The sequence below is a fragment of the Tauraco erythrolophus genome, chromosome 2 (assembly GCF_009769465.1).
Source record: "Tauraco erythrolophus isolate bTauEry1 chromosome 2, bTauEry1.pri, whole genome shotgun sequence".
NCBI lineage: Eukaryota > Metazoa > Chordata > Aves > Musophagiformes > Musophagidae > Tauraco > Tauraco erythrolophus.
In genome coordinates, this window is record NC_141466.1 from 78,065,830 (window position 1) to 78,080,399 (window position 14,570).

Genomic DNA, 14,570 nt, shown 5'->3' on the forward strand with positions numbered 1-14,570 from the left:
GATTTCAAAGATAAAGATGAGTTGCAAGATTACAATGCCAAATGATAACATCTAAGTGCACTGCAGTTTTGAAGAAAATGTTCCATCGCTAATAGTATTGGAAAGGGCTTTCTAATTGTCTCTTCACTTCCAAGAGGCAGACAAAAGAAGAGGATCCCACGGAAACGAGCTTTACTTCACAGACTGTAAATTCCAAAACTTGAAGCAAGTTTGGCACAGCACGGAACTGCAAAGCTTTGTCTCTGAACAAAATTGGGAAATATTACACTAACTTAGACCATACTAAAAACACTTAAGCTATCATCTAAGTCCTCTTTTTAGCTATCTCCTGATTCAAAGTAAAGTAAGGCTTAAAAAAATAATTCTCCAAATGGAGTATGTTGGCTGGAAATAACTAAAAGAAAGTTAAAAATACCATTTTGGTGCATGAGGATGAGGACTATGACTCAAAATGAGAGTTTACCTTTTTTAATGGAGTTAAAATACTGTAGCTCGCACCCAACGGCAATTTTTGTTAACCAGTAACAATAATGCAAATTATGGAAACTTCATAAACCACTCCTGAAAACAATTCAAGGGTATTCGGAAAATCTGTGTGGTCAGATGGTTAGCATATAAATAATCAGTACAGAATATTAAATGTGTGAGAATTTAACTAAGGGTATTTTACAATGTAAAAGCAAAGAGCTGAAAGGAATGTATAAATGTAACATTTTGCTCCAAACTCCTTGTGCAGTTCTCTTTACGATTATCAAAAAGAACGTATATAAAGCCCCTGCCCCTTTTCCCGCGGCTGTATATTTATACAAATCAGTGACAAATACTCCACTGCTCATTAATTTACAGTTGCATAGAAAGGGAAGAAGAAGAAAAAAACCAATACTATAAAAACAACATCCTGGTCTTTGGGTATTCAGTGTTTTACTATTTCAAGTAGAACATGCAGTCAGAGCAAACGGCATGTTCCAGGGTCCCATGCAGCCTTCCGATGAAGTGGAACTTGCGATCGGTGGTTTGCAGAAAAGGGCCGTACTGCACGTCAGGAAGCACTGGTCGACATCCAAATGAACACTTCACATTGCCTGTCATGATGAGAAATAACCACATCAGTACCACATTACCACGCACAGAAAGCTCTAAATATTCTGAGCTCAGTTCAGTTAAGGACTCTGATGTCATTTTACAAAAACTTTGTATTTTAAAAATTTAGATGTTTTGGCTCAAGACTCAGCAAATCACTGAGGCAAGTAGTCGAGAGAAACCTAATTTTACTATATGGCAGTGTTTAAAATTCTTGTTGAGTAAGGCCATGGGGATGTTAGTCTGCAGAGCAGTAAATATAACTTACAGACTCTCCATGTTCTGCACTCATAGAAAACAAGTTCAGGCAAACTACTGTCCTATCTGAAGCCGAAGTGGTAAAAATGCAGAGTAAACAGAGTCTGGATTTGGACTCAGCCCCTTCAAATATGATGCTTATTTCCAGGCTCCTGTTTCAGAAATCTGTTCCTGAACAGACAAAAACATGTCTTCTCTAACAGTTCCGGAAGGGTAAATTTACAGTGAGACCATTTGGGAATCATTCTGTATCTAAAAAAAAAAAAAAATCAAATGCTTTTTCAGGAAGATTAGTATTATTCACTGATAATACTGAAAGCTATCTCTGTGCCTGCTTAGAGGAAGGATTTCTGGAAAATGTTAGTTTAATTCACTAATTTGACTTATCAAGAGACTGAAACACAATCTCCGAGTTAACTGAGTGCAGGGCAGGATTCATCCCTTTCTCTTCAGAAATTCCTGTTTGGGAGGGCAATCCTACTATCCCAGATATTACAATCCAAGAAAGTGTTTGCAGAGCAATATTTCTGATTTTCAGATATTCATTTTGGGGAGGTCTGATCGTGGAAAATGTGTATTAGTGGACAAGGTGAAGCAATCTGGGGAAGTAAATAGACGCTTTCCCTACCACTTGATTCTTCTGAAGTCTCACACAGCAATTTGTGGTAGTCTTTAAAACTTACTTGACAACGAAACTTTCAAAGAACTCTGCTATGACACAAGATTATATTGTTCCTTACTCGTCATATGCGGGCTCCAATATCAACCTAAACCTATATCAAGTGTTTTTCCTATTTCTGTTACTTACTTATAACAGAAATTTAATTGATCATTCATACTAGTTAGAATTTCAAGAATGAGTATCTAAATACCAGACTGTTTTCCACATTTTTGTGAACTCTGAAAGTAGCCAAATTTCTGCTTCGGGTTTGTAAAGTGGTAGCCTACTGGGAGAAGACAGCTTAATCTAATGCCTAAGATGCTGTGTGGCTCTTGATCCTTGTGCTTTAGTGCCCATAGCTCCTGGAAGCCATGGGAGCTATGGACACCAGGGCACAAGGACATATGGATGTCTTTGCAAGAACGAGCTTTGATCTTGAAAAGCTGATGCTGGCTTGAAACTAATTGGCCCTGACAGATTTGAGCTGATGCCATCTGGTCAGCATTCCAGAACTGCACACCATAGTACCTTTGGTAATGCCTGAACCAGCAGGAATTTTCTATTAACTGGGATATTTCAGAATCTAGCCTTCCTCTTACATCGTTTTAGCTTCCAAATAGACCTCTAAGGAAAAATAGAGAAAAAAAACCCCAGCCACTTTGCTTTAATGGAACTTTCCCACTTGCTTTACTTTGTTTACAATGACTGTGCAAGTATGTAAACATGTCTCATACCTGTGGTCTGCCAGTGAAACTTGCTGTAAATAGAAAAAACAAGAATTAGAAATCTAGATGATTCTGCACCTTGTCAGTTTAAAAACAAAGCTAGTGACAGGAAAATATCTACTACAAAAGAACAGAAAGACTCCTACCTTGAAAAATAAACGTTTAACTAGAAGTGTGTTGTAATGGTCTACACACAGCTTTCTTGACAAGTTTACTTTTCTTGTAAAAAACTGACAGCAATATGAATATATAGATTATATGAATTGCTCCTTATTCATCACTTGAGACCATATAGACCTATAAGTGCCGTAATATAATATCGTCTGTTTGAAATGCTCTGTTCTGGAACTCACTTGGACGAAAAAGCAAGACTGCGGCAATGTTGCACGTCTGCATAAAAACCAACCCCACCATTAAGAGCAGTGCTGGCCTTACTATATGAATAACTGCTTCACAAGGGATATTTGGAGTAAGTAGAAATACTGATTCCAAGACAAACTCTAATGTGAAACTCGTAAGACCAGATATAGCAAATAAGACGAATGGCTCTATTTTGCAGTAGAGATGGGATAAAAATAATCTAAGTAAGGCTCAGATGGTAGCAACTGTCTGTAATGATAGGTGTGGCCAAGATAGGAGAGACTAGTACCGATGAGTTGTGAAAAATGGCTTTTTTTTTAATAAATAAAAGGACATGATGTATTGAACATGAAGGCTGTTCTAACAAAATTTAGCTTAGGAATAATTAAAAAGGGTAAGGATATTGTTTTGTAAGGTTAGGAATACAGCAATGCTCTTAAACCAGATTTCCTAGGGAGTCTGTGGAGTCTATGACATTGGAAGTCTTACAGAACGGGTTAGATAATTATGCATCCAGAAAGACAGATCCATCTTGAAGTGCCACAGGAAAAGATGATGGACTAGATGGTCTGCCTTAGCAAAACTCACAGAGTTTAATGCACTCTGTTGTGAAGGCCAGACTAATAATCCTCATTCCAGGCTTCTAAAACAGTACATGAATCTTACACGGTTAACAAAAAATACTTCTAGAAGAGATGTTATTGAATGACTGAAGAAGAGAGAACATAAGTAGTACCTACTAATTGGGGCATGCTGGTTTGTTTTGATTTCTGCAGCAGCATGTCAATGACAAAGGGAAAAATCATATGAAATTTGGAACTGTGACTTGTTTTAATCTTAAGCGCTCAGATATGCTTCACAACATGAAACAACGCGAGACCATGGTTTTCACTTGCAGTGCTCTCCTGCCTCATTCAGGGTATTGTTTCATGGATATTAGATGGTGATTTTTTTTCATGTTTCCTGGTTGTGGACAAGAGCCACCATTATCAAGCTCGCACTGACGCAGGAATGCAAGGGAGTATGCCTGCAAATTTGCTGTAAATTCATTTGGGCCAAATGTCCAGTAGCTGCTATACTCCTTATGCATGCAAGACATGAATTTGCAAAAACAAGAATTGATACTTGACTTACATTTTTTAATGATTTGTACACATACACACCCGTGAGTTTTGCTGAGTAGTTCCACTAGCTATTGACTTCAAGAAGAGACGCTCCTTAGAATAAAATCCTTAATTTGCAAAGTGGTGGGTTCTGAACTATTGAACTCACTGAAAATCTCAAGAGACAGCTGAAACAAAACCTTAATTTGCTTTCTCAAAATGTGCAAAGTGCATTTTCTGTGATGCAGTTCTTCACAGGCAAGCAATGTATGTACAAGAGATAAAAGGGCTATTTAACAGGGTTCACTACGAAATAGAACAGAGTTCAGTCTCGATGCTTCCGAAAGGACTGAGCAGAAACATCTCCCTCTCACTTGTGCCTTTCAAAGCTGACTATCATTATTACATTTAATTTGAAAGAAATGCTGGAAGTTTAAGAATATATTAAAGTTTTCACTACTGTTTTTCTAAGGTAAAAGAGCTGAAGGTGAAGATATGTATGAACTTTTAAAAATATACTTTGAATAACAAAGTTGCCGCTTCGCTGTGCTGCCAAAACCAGCAATCTGTATGAAATACTGCTGGAACAGAGAGATGGCTCCTTGCTCTTGTGAAAGTGCAGTGATGCTCTGGAAGGAACAGGATCAGTGGAAATATATGCCAGCTGATATAAGCCATGCATATGAAACTAATTTGTTTTCCTTTTGATCTCTCTTTAATGGACACAAATAAAATATCAACTTTTAATGCATTTAAGCAAGGAAAGGTGTTACGTCCTATGTTAACAGTTATTTCCTCTCATCAATTACTTTAATAACTAGTTCAATAGAGAGTTCAGGCAGCCAGGATCGGGCTACGGTCCCTCCTGTCACCTAAGGCCATTTTTTTCAAGTTGTATTAGAGAAACAACGTTCAGAATTTCTGCATCTACGTTCACTTAAGTTCTACACAGCGTTTACATCAGCAGCAAATGGGATTCTAGGTCTCTCTTCCCTTATGTGAACACAAATGAAAATACTATATGGAGCTATAGGCTTTTCTTATAGCGAATCATTTCTATTTAAAAAATGAGAATATTTGTTTATTTTCCTTCACAAATAGTGTCTATTGAGGAACTTTAAATAACAGAGTTATGTAGAATGCATATCTTGTCAAGAAATCTTATGAATGCGCAGATTTTTTCCTTGTCAATACCACAAGAGCAATCTTTCTCTTCAAAAGAATGCCTCAAATTCAATACTATTCTCAGACACATAGGTTGTTACACTTACAGCAGGAAGCTGGAAATGTGCTGTTGATTTGCTCCATAACATCTGTTAGATCTGTGCTGGTATCATGAGGTGGAACTAACAAGTCATCTGCAAATATGACAATAAAAAAGAGCAATGAATTTAGCAATGAAAGGAGAAAAAAAAAGGACAAGAACATTCTGAAAGGCCTCTTCATCCAATCTTCCAGTTAAATACTCCTTTATATTTCAAGGGAAACCACTACCTGAAGCCTTTGTAATTTAATGTGTAGAAACTATCATTGATAATCGCTAGCCTTGGGAGAGGAGGTTAAAGTTACATTACTGATTTGCAGCAGAGCTCAAGTCTCTTTTATTAAAGCTTAACTATTGCACCCAAGATTTAAACTAGAAGAAATTGCCAACAAGAAGCAGTAGATAAGAATTTACAGTTAAAATAAATAAAAGGTTTACAAGATGAGGGAATTATACTCGGCAGCTGCTCAATTAATATTCTGTTGCATTTTCAGATGATTTGTCGTTTAACTTCCAGAATGAACACACCATTCTTTTTCTGAAAAGACATTTATCTTTTAGATGGGCTTTATTCAATATGCACCAGCAATTTCACTAGTGTTAAAATCCTCCTTGCCTGCTTTTTTTTTTTTTTTTTAAATGCTGCTTAAAATTAAGCCAAGGGAGTGGTTAGGGAATATAACTGGCTGTGTTCCTGGAAGTGTTATTAGACAGCATCTCTCATAAATCTATTATTGCATTAAATCAGACTTGATGACGTTCCATGTTTTTCTAGATAAAGTAAACCATTGTCAATACTCAATGAAAACTTTTCAGTATGCAACAGAATATTATTCCTGTTTTCCACAGAAAATATTTTTTAAATCTATAACACAAAGGCTTGAAAACAAAACGAGGGAGGAAATTGCACTTCAGATAATATGAGAAAAATCTTTTCTTTTTTCCCTTGATTTTAAACATTCAATGATCTGTAGTTATTTCTGCTAATTCCCAGTGGAATTAATGAGTTCTGCTATCGGAGAATTTAAAATAATCTTTCAAGAGAGAAATCCCCTCATGTGCAGAGGCTGTACACTTAATAATTCAAAAAGATGTGAAGTCTTTGAAGGGTTGGGCCATCAAAATACCAGGATAAGCAAAGGATCCACAAGAATTTTTAAAGCAGCCATCAGGAAGCTTCGATGACATGTTTTGGACATTTGTTGCTGTATCTGACAGATTACTTGAGTGCATGTGTGTACTGGAGGACAAACAGCTGTTGGCCATCTCAGTCCTATGAATGCTCATTCCCCCTTCAGTGAGGATGGATTTGCCCAGTAAACTCACTTGCTCAAAATGGATGGGACCAAGGAGTCTATTGACAGAAATCCACAATTCAGAGTCACATGGATTCCTGTGATACTGCAGCTGTTTGCAAGTGTGGGGAAGCAACAGCTCCAGCTGCAGTAAGCTTGCTCCTAGTAGCATCACAAAGATCAGTTCCTTTTTATTTATAAATCTTATCAGAAAGATGCCAACAAACCTATGCAGTAGTCACCTGTAGACCCATGCAGAGCATTTTCTGATCAAAACACTTACCTGTCTGAAGAAACTGTGAGCTTGTCTCTTGCTCAAGCGAGTAGACGAGGGCAGAGTGCTGGGGTGAAGCGCAGGGGGAGGTGCCATTAACCCGGGGGTCTGACTCAGGCTACATCAAAGACAATAATACCCAAATTTAGATAAATTGCATGTACAGAATTTAATGGTGGGCCTGTATGCAGTCATCTCGCTCTTTTACTTTTTTATGTGTTCCTTCTTGTTTGCTCTTCAAACTATTGAAAGTTGGCTTAGTTCCATACAACTGTTAGGGGGAGGAAAAAAAAACCAAACCAACAACTTGTTAAAAGAAAACGTAGACTTAAGTGTAATTCTTATGAGACTCCAGTTGATGGCCTTGTTAAAAACAATGTTTTCTTGTAAGCACACACCACAGAAACACAACATTATGTACAACCCAAACAGTCTGCTGAGGCTCTCAGTCCAGCTACACAGAAACACTACACAATGTTGTTATTGTGGCTGTATATGTATGTATGGATATATGTACTCATATACACACAGAGGATATTCAGTTAAGGTCTCCTAAGAAGCTTTACAATCATGCTTAGAAACAACTGTTCAGTCATAATCTTAGCTGAAATGGTTGCCCCTATCATTTATCTTTCTGATTGCAAATAATCAAATCACTTCCAAACAGCTTAAAGAGCAGATTATTTAAGTAAGTCTGTCAAAAGCAGATACAGAATTAATAATGGGGAAAAAAAATCATTATTTTCAAGATCTTTTTGGAACTGAGACTGAAAAAGTACCTAGAATAGATATGAGATTCGATGCAAAGAGGTAATATACAGAACGGCAGTTAATTTGTGTACAAGTTTACTCCTTTGCAGCTCACAGACTTAAGTGCAACATTTGATTGTTTGAGACAACTTCCAGTGCAAAAAAAACCCAAAAAAATCTTTAACAAAACTGAAGATTGTTGAACAATGAAAGATATTTTTTCTTCTATGCACAGTGGTGAGAAATAGAAGGAAATGTTCCCTTGAGTACTCAGCAAATCTTTTTTCTCCTCCAAATCTCAGCTCTGTTTCAGCATGACAATATCAACTTCCGGCTTTGACTAAAAGAATAAATCAAGAAATATTGTTCTGCATTTAGAAGACAAAGAAAAATGGACATGTTTTCAAGCCAGCCAAGGATTTTAGCATCCAGACACTCCTATGGACAGTGAATGCCTATCAAGTAGCTAAGTAATTTGCTATTCAGTATCAGACTTCAACCCAGCTACAGGGTCTAGGTAAAATGAGTGTGGTGATTTTAAATAGGCCAAGCTTGAGTTAACTAACTCCAGGAAATTTTTTATAGCCAGGAACCCCTGTTTAAGAAGATTTTAGAGCTATGATGGTAAAGAGATGAACTCTCCCAGGGTTAAGAGTTACTTCATCACAGAACAACTAGGCTAAGTCCAGCAGCAGAGTGGCTGCTTGCCCACCCCACAAACAGATGGACAGAGAGAATTGGAATCACCCAAAATGCAAACTTGCACCTGGATTGGACCTCTGTCCCTCTTCAAGCAATAACTGTGGGCAAATGGCGCAGAGATGACTGAGGAAGGAAGATCAGTGCTGGACTTGATACAAAACTGCAGTACAGCAACACATAGGCTAAATTAAGGATAGCAAGGCACTGCAAAGTCAAGATTAATTAGGACAGAAAGGAGGTGCCTAGAAACTTAAAAGGTGAGTTAGTAGTGAAGGTCATTTAGTACCACTTAGGAGTACTACTCAGTACTGCAAATGACAAAAAAAACCCACAAACAACAAAACCCTGGAGAGAACGAGGACTCTAACAGTGGATAAACAGAGCAAACAAAACATACTTGGAATACTTTATATTGATGTACTATATATTGCTGCAGGAGTCAGAATGAAATATTACAGTTGGATTTAAAACAAACCAATCCCCTTCTAATCAGAGGAAAATGTCTGATGACTTCACTTTCATTTAAATATACTGATAAGTGTTATCCTACATAGTTTCAGTGACTGCAATAACAAGAAAAGCCAAAACAAACCAAAACCTTCTTCTTCCAAAATCAGGACAATACAATTAAGGAGATGAAGAGTAATGTTGGGGGCAAAAAGGAAAGGGTTCTGGTAGTGGCATAAGTATCTTAAAATAATAATCAGATACTGAAAAATGTTAAATGCAAAACAGTTCAGAATATAACTGCAGGTATTTACAGGATTTAACAGTTTTACTGTGAGAGAACCTGAGAAAAAAATCTGTAGATAATCATGTTCTGCTTGACTCTAGTTGCATACCACCTACAAAATCTAATCCCTTCCATCATCAGCCCACTTCAGGTTACCATGGAGTTCATGCCTTCTTATTCAAAACAACCTAGCAGACAACCCTTAAGCCAGAAAACATAACAAAATAGCCCTGGATGTTACTGTACACCTGCTTCTTCTTCCTGAATAAATAAAAGCAGAGAGACTGAGCACACTTCTATAGGGACGAGGGGGAAGTTTCCAACTCCAGCTTCTGGGAGTTTTCAAATGTCTTTTTATCCAAAATCATATAAAGATACAAAGGAACAGATAAGTTCTTCTCCAGAAAACACTGAAATTGAGGGTTTTTTCTTTATTACAGCAGTTATTAAAGCATTTCAAATATGGAGATATTTATTTTAACCAATTTTGATCTGCAGTGCCTTATTTCTCTGTGCCTCCTGCTGATGTCTTTTCCAAAGAAGAGCCTGAATTGTTCCATGGCTCAATAGATAGATAAGATATACCAACTTTTCCCTTGACTTCTGTTGCTTTTGGTAAAAATCCAGCTAAAAAGTGCCCCACCCACCCTCTGAATCACAGGAAACTTCCAAAAAGCCAGTCCCCTTTACACATCCATTACAGATGTTTCTTCTTGTTCCAGGTTGATTCTTCCAGCCACCAAAGAAAGTCTCCTCTACTCTTTGATAAAGCTCCTCTGCTTTCAGTTGGAGAGGGAGCTGCAGCAGTCCCTATTTACTTGGAGTCATATAGCCATTGAAAGATGATTTTTAGCTCCCATTAATGTCAATATCAAATTCAATATGATACCTCTATTCAGCAGCTCAGACAAGCAGAGAAAAATCCAAATAGACTTTAAACGCCCTTCATAATAGCTCTTCTACTTTGCACATGCAGTATCTGAAAGGGCTGAAGAAATAAAAGTGAAAAAGAATTCTTTATTTTTTTCTCTGTATGATTAACATGTTAGCATCAAAGCTGTCACACACCAGTTCTGTTTCACCTTCCTCTTTGGCACTATAATCAATCAGACAGACAAAAATGACAACATCGTGTGACATCTACCAATCCTCTGGGCTTGCTAAAATAAAAATAGTATAGTAATCTCAGAATTGTGACCTGAAGAGGCAAACGTGCAGTGAGGACGCATGCGTATTTCTGCTAAAGGTGCTCCCTAAAGAATATCTTAGAATGCACTCATCTAGATTAAACAGTTAATACAGGAAAGTTTCTAAGCTTCACTAATTTTCTACCCAAATATATATATATCTATCTATCTATATCTGTGTGTAGACAGACTCATCCCATATCTTTTAGAAAAAAAAAAAATCATAGTATTTTAGATTCAGTGTCAAGTCATTAACCTAAACAACAGTCAGGAGGCTGAGTAGAGAAGAGAAATTGAGATATTTGCTGTTGACAAAAGAGACAAACAGAGATAGCATGAAATGCCAGACAATGCAAAGAAATTGCTGTAAGACAGTTGTGTCCTTTAATATCACTATTTATTATTACAGGAATTATAGAGTTGTTATATATTTTGAGATTTAGACTTATAAGAATCTTCCATGCAAATCATCTGTCTCATAGTGAGAAAAGTTATTCCGTATATTAACTAACAAAACAAAAAACAAATTGGAACAGCCAATAAAAGCAGAAGAAACAAATAAATATCCCTAGATCCTCAACTGGCTTCTGATAAAGTCCTTCCCTAAGCAGTGAAAAAGGTAAAGACTTTCATAAACTGTGAATGGCTTAGGTTACAGAAAATCAAACATGCTGAAAAGTGGTCATTTTTTCAGAAAGTTAAGGGGGCAGCACTAGGATTCAGTGCTGTTTCATAACGGTATTAATGTCAAAATAAAGAAGTTCCAGAGAACATACACTAAAAAATTTAATTATTATAATTTCTGAATCCCCTTCAGGGGATTAGCTTCAACATCCTTGGAGACAGGTTGCAAGAAAATTCGCGTAGTGGCAGGTCAAAAACACCCTGTTAAATAAAGTAAGGATACATTTACAAAGGCATATTGAAAAGTCACAGATTTATTATAAAAGCAGTAACGCAGACCTTCTCATATACTTGACTTTGTACCAGCCCCTCCATTAAAAGACAGAAGGGAAACCAGCTTCGAGAATGGCACTTGGAACAATCAGAAGCACAGCATGACTTCCACAGAGGCAGGAGATTTTGGACAAGAAGCAAAAGAGCAACAGTATACAGTAAATGAGGTGTAAATGATTAGAAATATTGAAAAAGGTCAACTCTGTTCTACCTTGCCCTATCAGAAACCACAAGCTGCAGAATGCAAAGGCAGAACTCGTAAGAAGAAAGTACTGTCCCTCCACCCACCCACTTTATCCCAACACACATGTATACCCTAACCATGTTACTAAGAATGTTGTAAGGATACTGAAAAGATTACAAAAATATAAGATTGTTCACAGCTGCATGAGGAAAAAAAAGAAAGTTTTAAAGGGTGAACATGTTCCTGCTTCAAACACTAAGCTGCAAGTGACTGAGTTTGGCAGAACTTTTGTGTTCCTCACCTACAGCTGTTTCTTTGCAGATTTTAAACCCTTCTCCAAAACAGCTAGTAGGGGCCACAGTTCTCAAGATATTTACTTCATGAATGATTGTTAACTGTTCCATCAGTTGTTATCTTCCCTGTTAAATACTTAAGCTACTCAAATACTGATTAAAGATGCTAGAATGACAGTAACAACAACAAAAAAAATACTCTGCTGGAGGGGCAAGGAAGCCATTGGAACAGATGCATCTTAACGCTATTCAGCCAAAAATGTCTAGAAAAATGACAAGAGTCAGTTAGTGAAACAAAAACCCCAAAAATGTCTTTATCACTGTAATGTATCATCTACAGCAGGAGCTTATGCCATTCTGATACCTGGTTTATGTGGTCTGTTTCTTGGCTTATTTAAATCCTCTACTACATACAGCCAGTCACCTGACTCGTGGAAGGCAGGAATTATTTGGCTTACTGTACTCTGACTCAAGTGTAATGACCAGTTCAGAGAAAACATTCATACAGATTTGTCTTCATAATTCAAGGTTCCACACGTGATATAGTACAAACCAACACCTCTAACAACACCTTGTAGATGTTGCTGCTGTTATTTTTATAATCTAGATGTGCATATACTGACTTCAAAACCAATCAACATTTCTTCCCCCAGCAAAGAAACCCTAAAATCTCTGGCTACTTATATTTGCTAAAAGGCTCTTGCCTTCAGCATTTACGTATGCTTAGACCATTTTGCTGTAGCTTATTGGTGTAAATATGCTTCTCAAGAAGAACTGGACTTTTAACGGAATAAATTGCTCCTTTGCATATTAGACATATCTTTGGCCATCTGTTGTTGGCATGCTAAGAAAGGTTTTGGTGACTAACCGTAACAACAAATAAACAAATTGTTTAAGGAAAGATTGGAAAACTGAAGGTAAAATACAGGTTGTGATTGGCACTACTACTTGGTGTAGGGTATATATTTTCTTCCCCCTGCCTTTTAATTCATGAAAAACCATTGCACTTGTTTGTGTTATTCTCAATGTTTCTTAAATTATCGTGACCACTCTAGCACTTGTAATCATTTTCGGCTCATTTGACTTTCACCATGACTTACAATAGAGGGTAGAGAAAAATCTCTCTTCATCCTAGAAATGACTGAGTGCAACAGACCAAGCTAGTGTGGTGAAAATACGTACAGTAAAATTCCAGTGCCTTGTGCCACCAAGAAATCTATTACATAGAAACAACACGGGGGAAAGACATCAGTGTGCATCTACCTGCTCAAGTAGCTGTCGTAGCCGGTGAAGCTGAGACTCCAGTTGTTTATTGTGATCTTCCAATATTTGCATCCTTGCTTCCAGGCGACCTTTATGTTGCCTCAAGAGTTTAGCTTCAGCTATGAGCTCAGCATCTTCAGAAGCATGTTGAGGTGACACAATCGAGTCAGGAGGTGATGCAAGAGCGTTTATTCCTTTCCGAAGATGTTGCTCCTTTAGTTGCTCATATTCTATCTGCAGACTCCTGATATATTGAAAAGGAGAGGTGAATGATGTCTTAATCAAATTATTAAAAACTTCCTTAGATAAAACATTATCATCACCTCCAACTACAGAACACAAGTAGCTCATACAAAGACAATGTCTTGACTTGCAGTTTATGGGGGAAAAAAATACATAATAAAGTAGAGATGAAACTAAGGTATTTTTTATCACAGACCCATCCTCTTCTACCTAACAGAGTAAGGCTAAGCATGACATATGCCTTGATTTTTTTTTTTTTTTTTTTGCTAAAATCATGACTCCTAGGTCCATCTCTTTTCATCTCTACAACTATACATAGTAAGTCCACAGCTCAAACAGCAAAGTGACATTTCAGACACCAGGTAGGATGATTATGAGACCTTTGCTCTTCCTCGAGGTCAGCAATGATACGCTCCAACTCTCCTCGCTCTTCCTTTTCCACTGACTTGAGTATCTGAGCAGGACTCTGTGGCTGACTCACAGGCGACTCTCCTCCCAGTGTCTGACAATACTGCTGGATAAGGGCATGCTCATCCTCTCTAGAGCAATAAACAACACAGATAAAGAAAGAGCAGTAACACATTTATTATGTGAGCAAACATTTTTGTCAAGCTGAAGGGTTTTGTTTGTTTGTTTATGAAAAAGGACTAGGAGAGCAGGAAATAAGCCTGCAACAATGTAGTATAAAAGTGTCAGATGTGTCTCTCAGCAAATTGTATTAAAATTTTTATGAGTTGTTGCTAAAAAATTATACAGCAGAAAAAACATATAAACATACAGTGCACAGGAAGAAGAAGATTGATCTGTAGTAGCATAAAAGATCAGTTTACTTCAATGTATGCATAAAGAACAAATGCTGCTGGCAGTTCAAAAAGAAATAGTGAAAGCAAGACTCTGAGATAATATAAACCAAAAATGAATGATTTGAAATGCCTTAAAAATAAATAAAACCAAACAAGCTATCTGGTGTTTACTTTTTTTCTTTTTTCTTTTTTTTTTTTTAACATAAATAGCTGACATTTTCAATATTCTTTAGGAGATAATTTTGGTGTGCTCAATTTATATAATGAAACTAGAGAGAAAAAAATCCCCACAGAATTCTCCAAGTCATAGAGTACTGAATCATCAAGTATCTAGCTAACACTACGCACTGCACAAAGGGACTGACAATGCTGCAAAAATAATGCTATAGGTTTTGAATTAGCATTGTGCTTCCAGACTTTTTTTCCCATTTTGAT

The 14,570-nt window shown here is 37.0% G+C and overlaps 1 protein-coding gene across 1 annotated transcript in view; it reads right to left on the bottom strand.

Annotated features, from left to right (window-relative positions):
• Window positions 1–1,059: 1,059 nt before the first annotated feature.
• The window catches only part of UTRN (utrophin), a 366,325-nt gene continuing 352,814 nt past the window's right edge, over window positions 1,060–14,570 (bottom strand). Inside the window, exons 70-75 of the mRNA XM_086631518.1 lie at window positions 13,713–13,871; window positions 13,090–13,333; window positions 7,030–7,138; window positions 5,459–5,545; window positions 2,734–2,756; window positions 1,060–1,082 (exon numbers count right to left, since the gene is read on the bottom strand). Coding sequence (XP_086487644.1) covers window positions 1,074–1,082; window positions 2,734–2,756; window positions 5,459–5,545; window positions 7,030–7,138; window positions 13,090–13,333; window positions 13,713–13,871 — 631 coding nt within the window. The 3' untranslated portion in view covers window positions 1,060–1,073. The remainder of the gene's footprint in view (window positions 1,083–2,733; window positions 2,757–5,458; window positions 5,546–7,029; window positions 7,139–13,089; window positions 13,334–13,712; window positions 13,872–14,570) is intronic.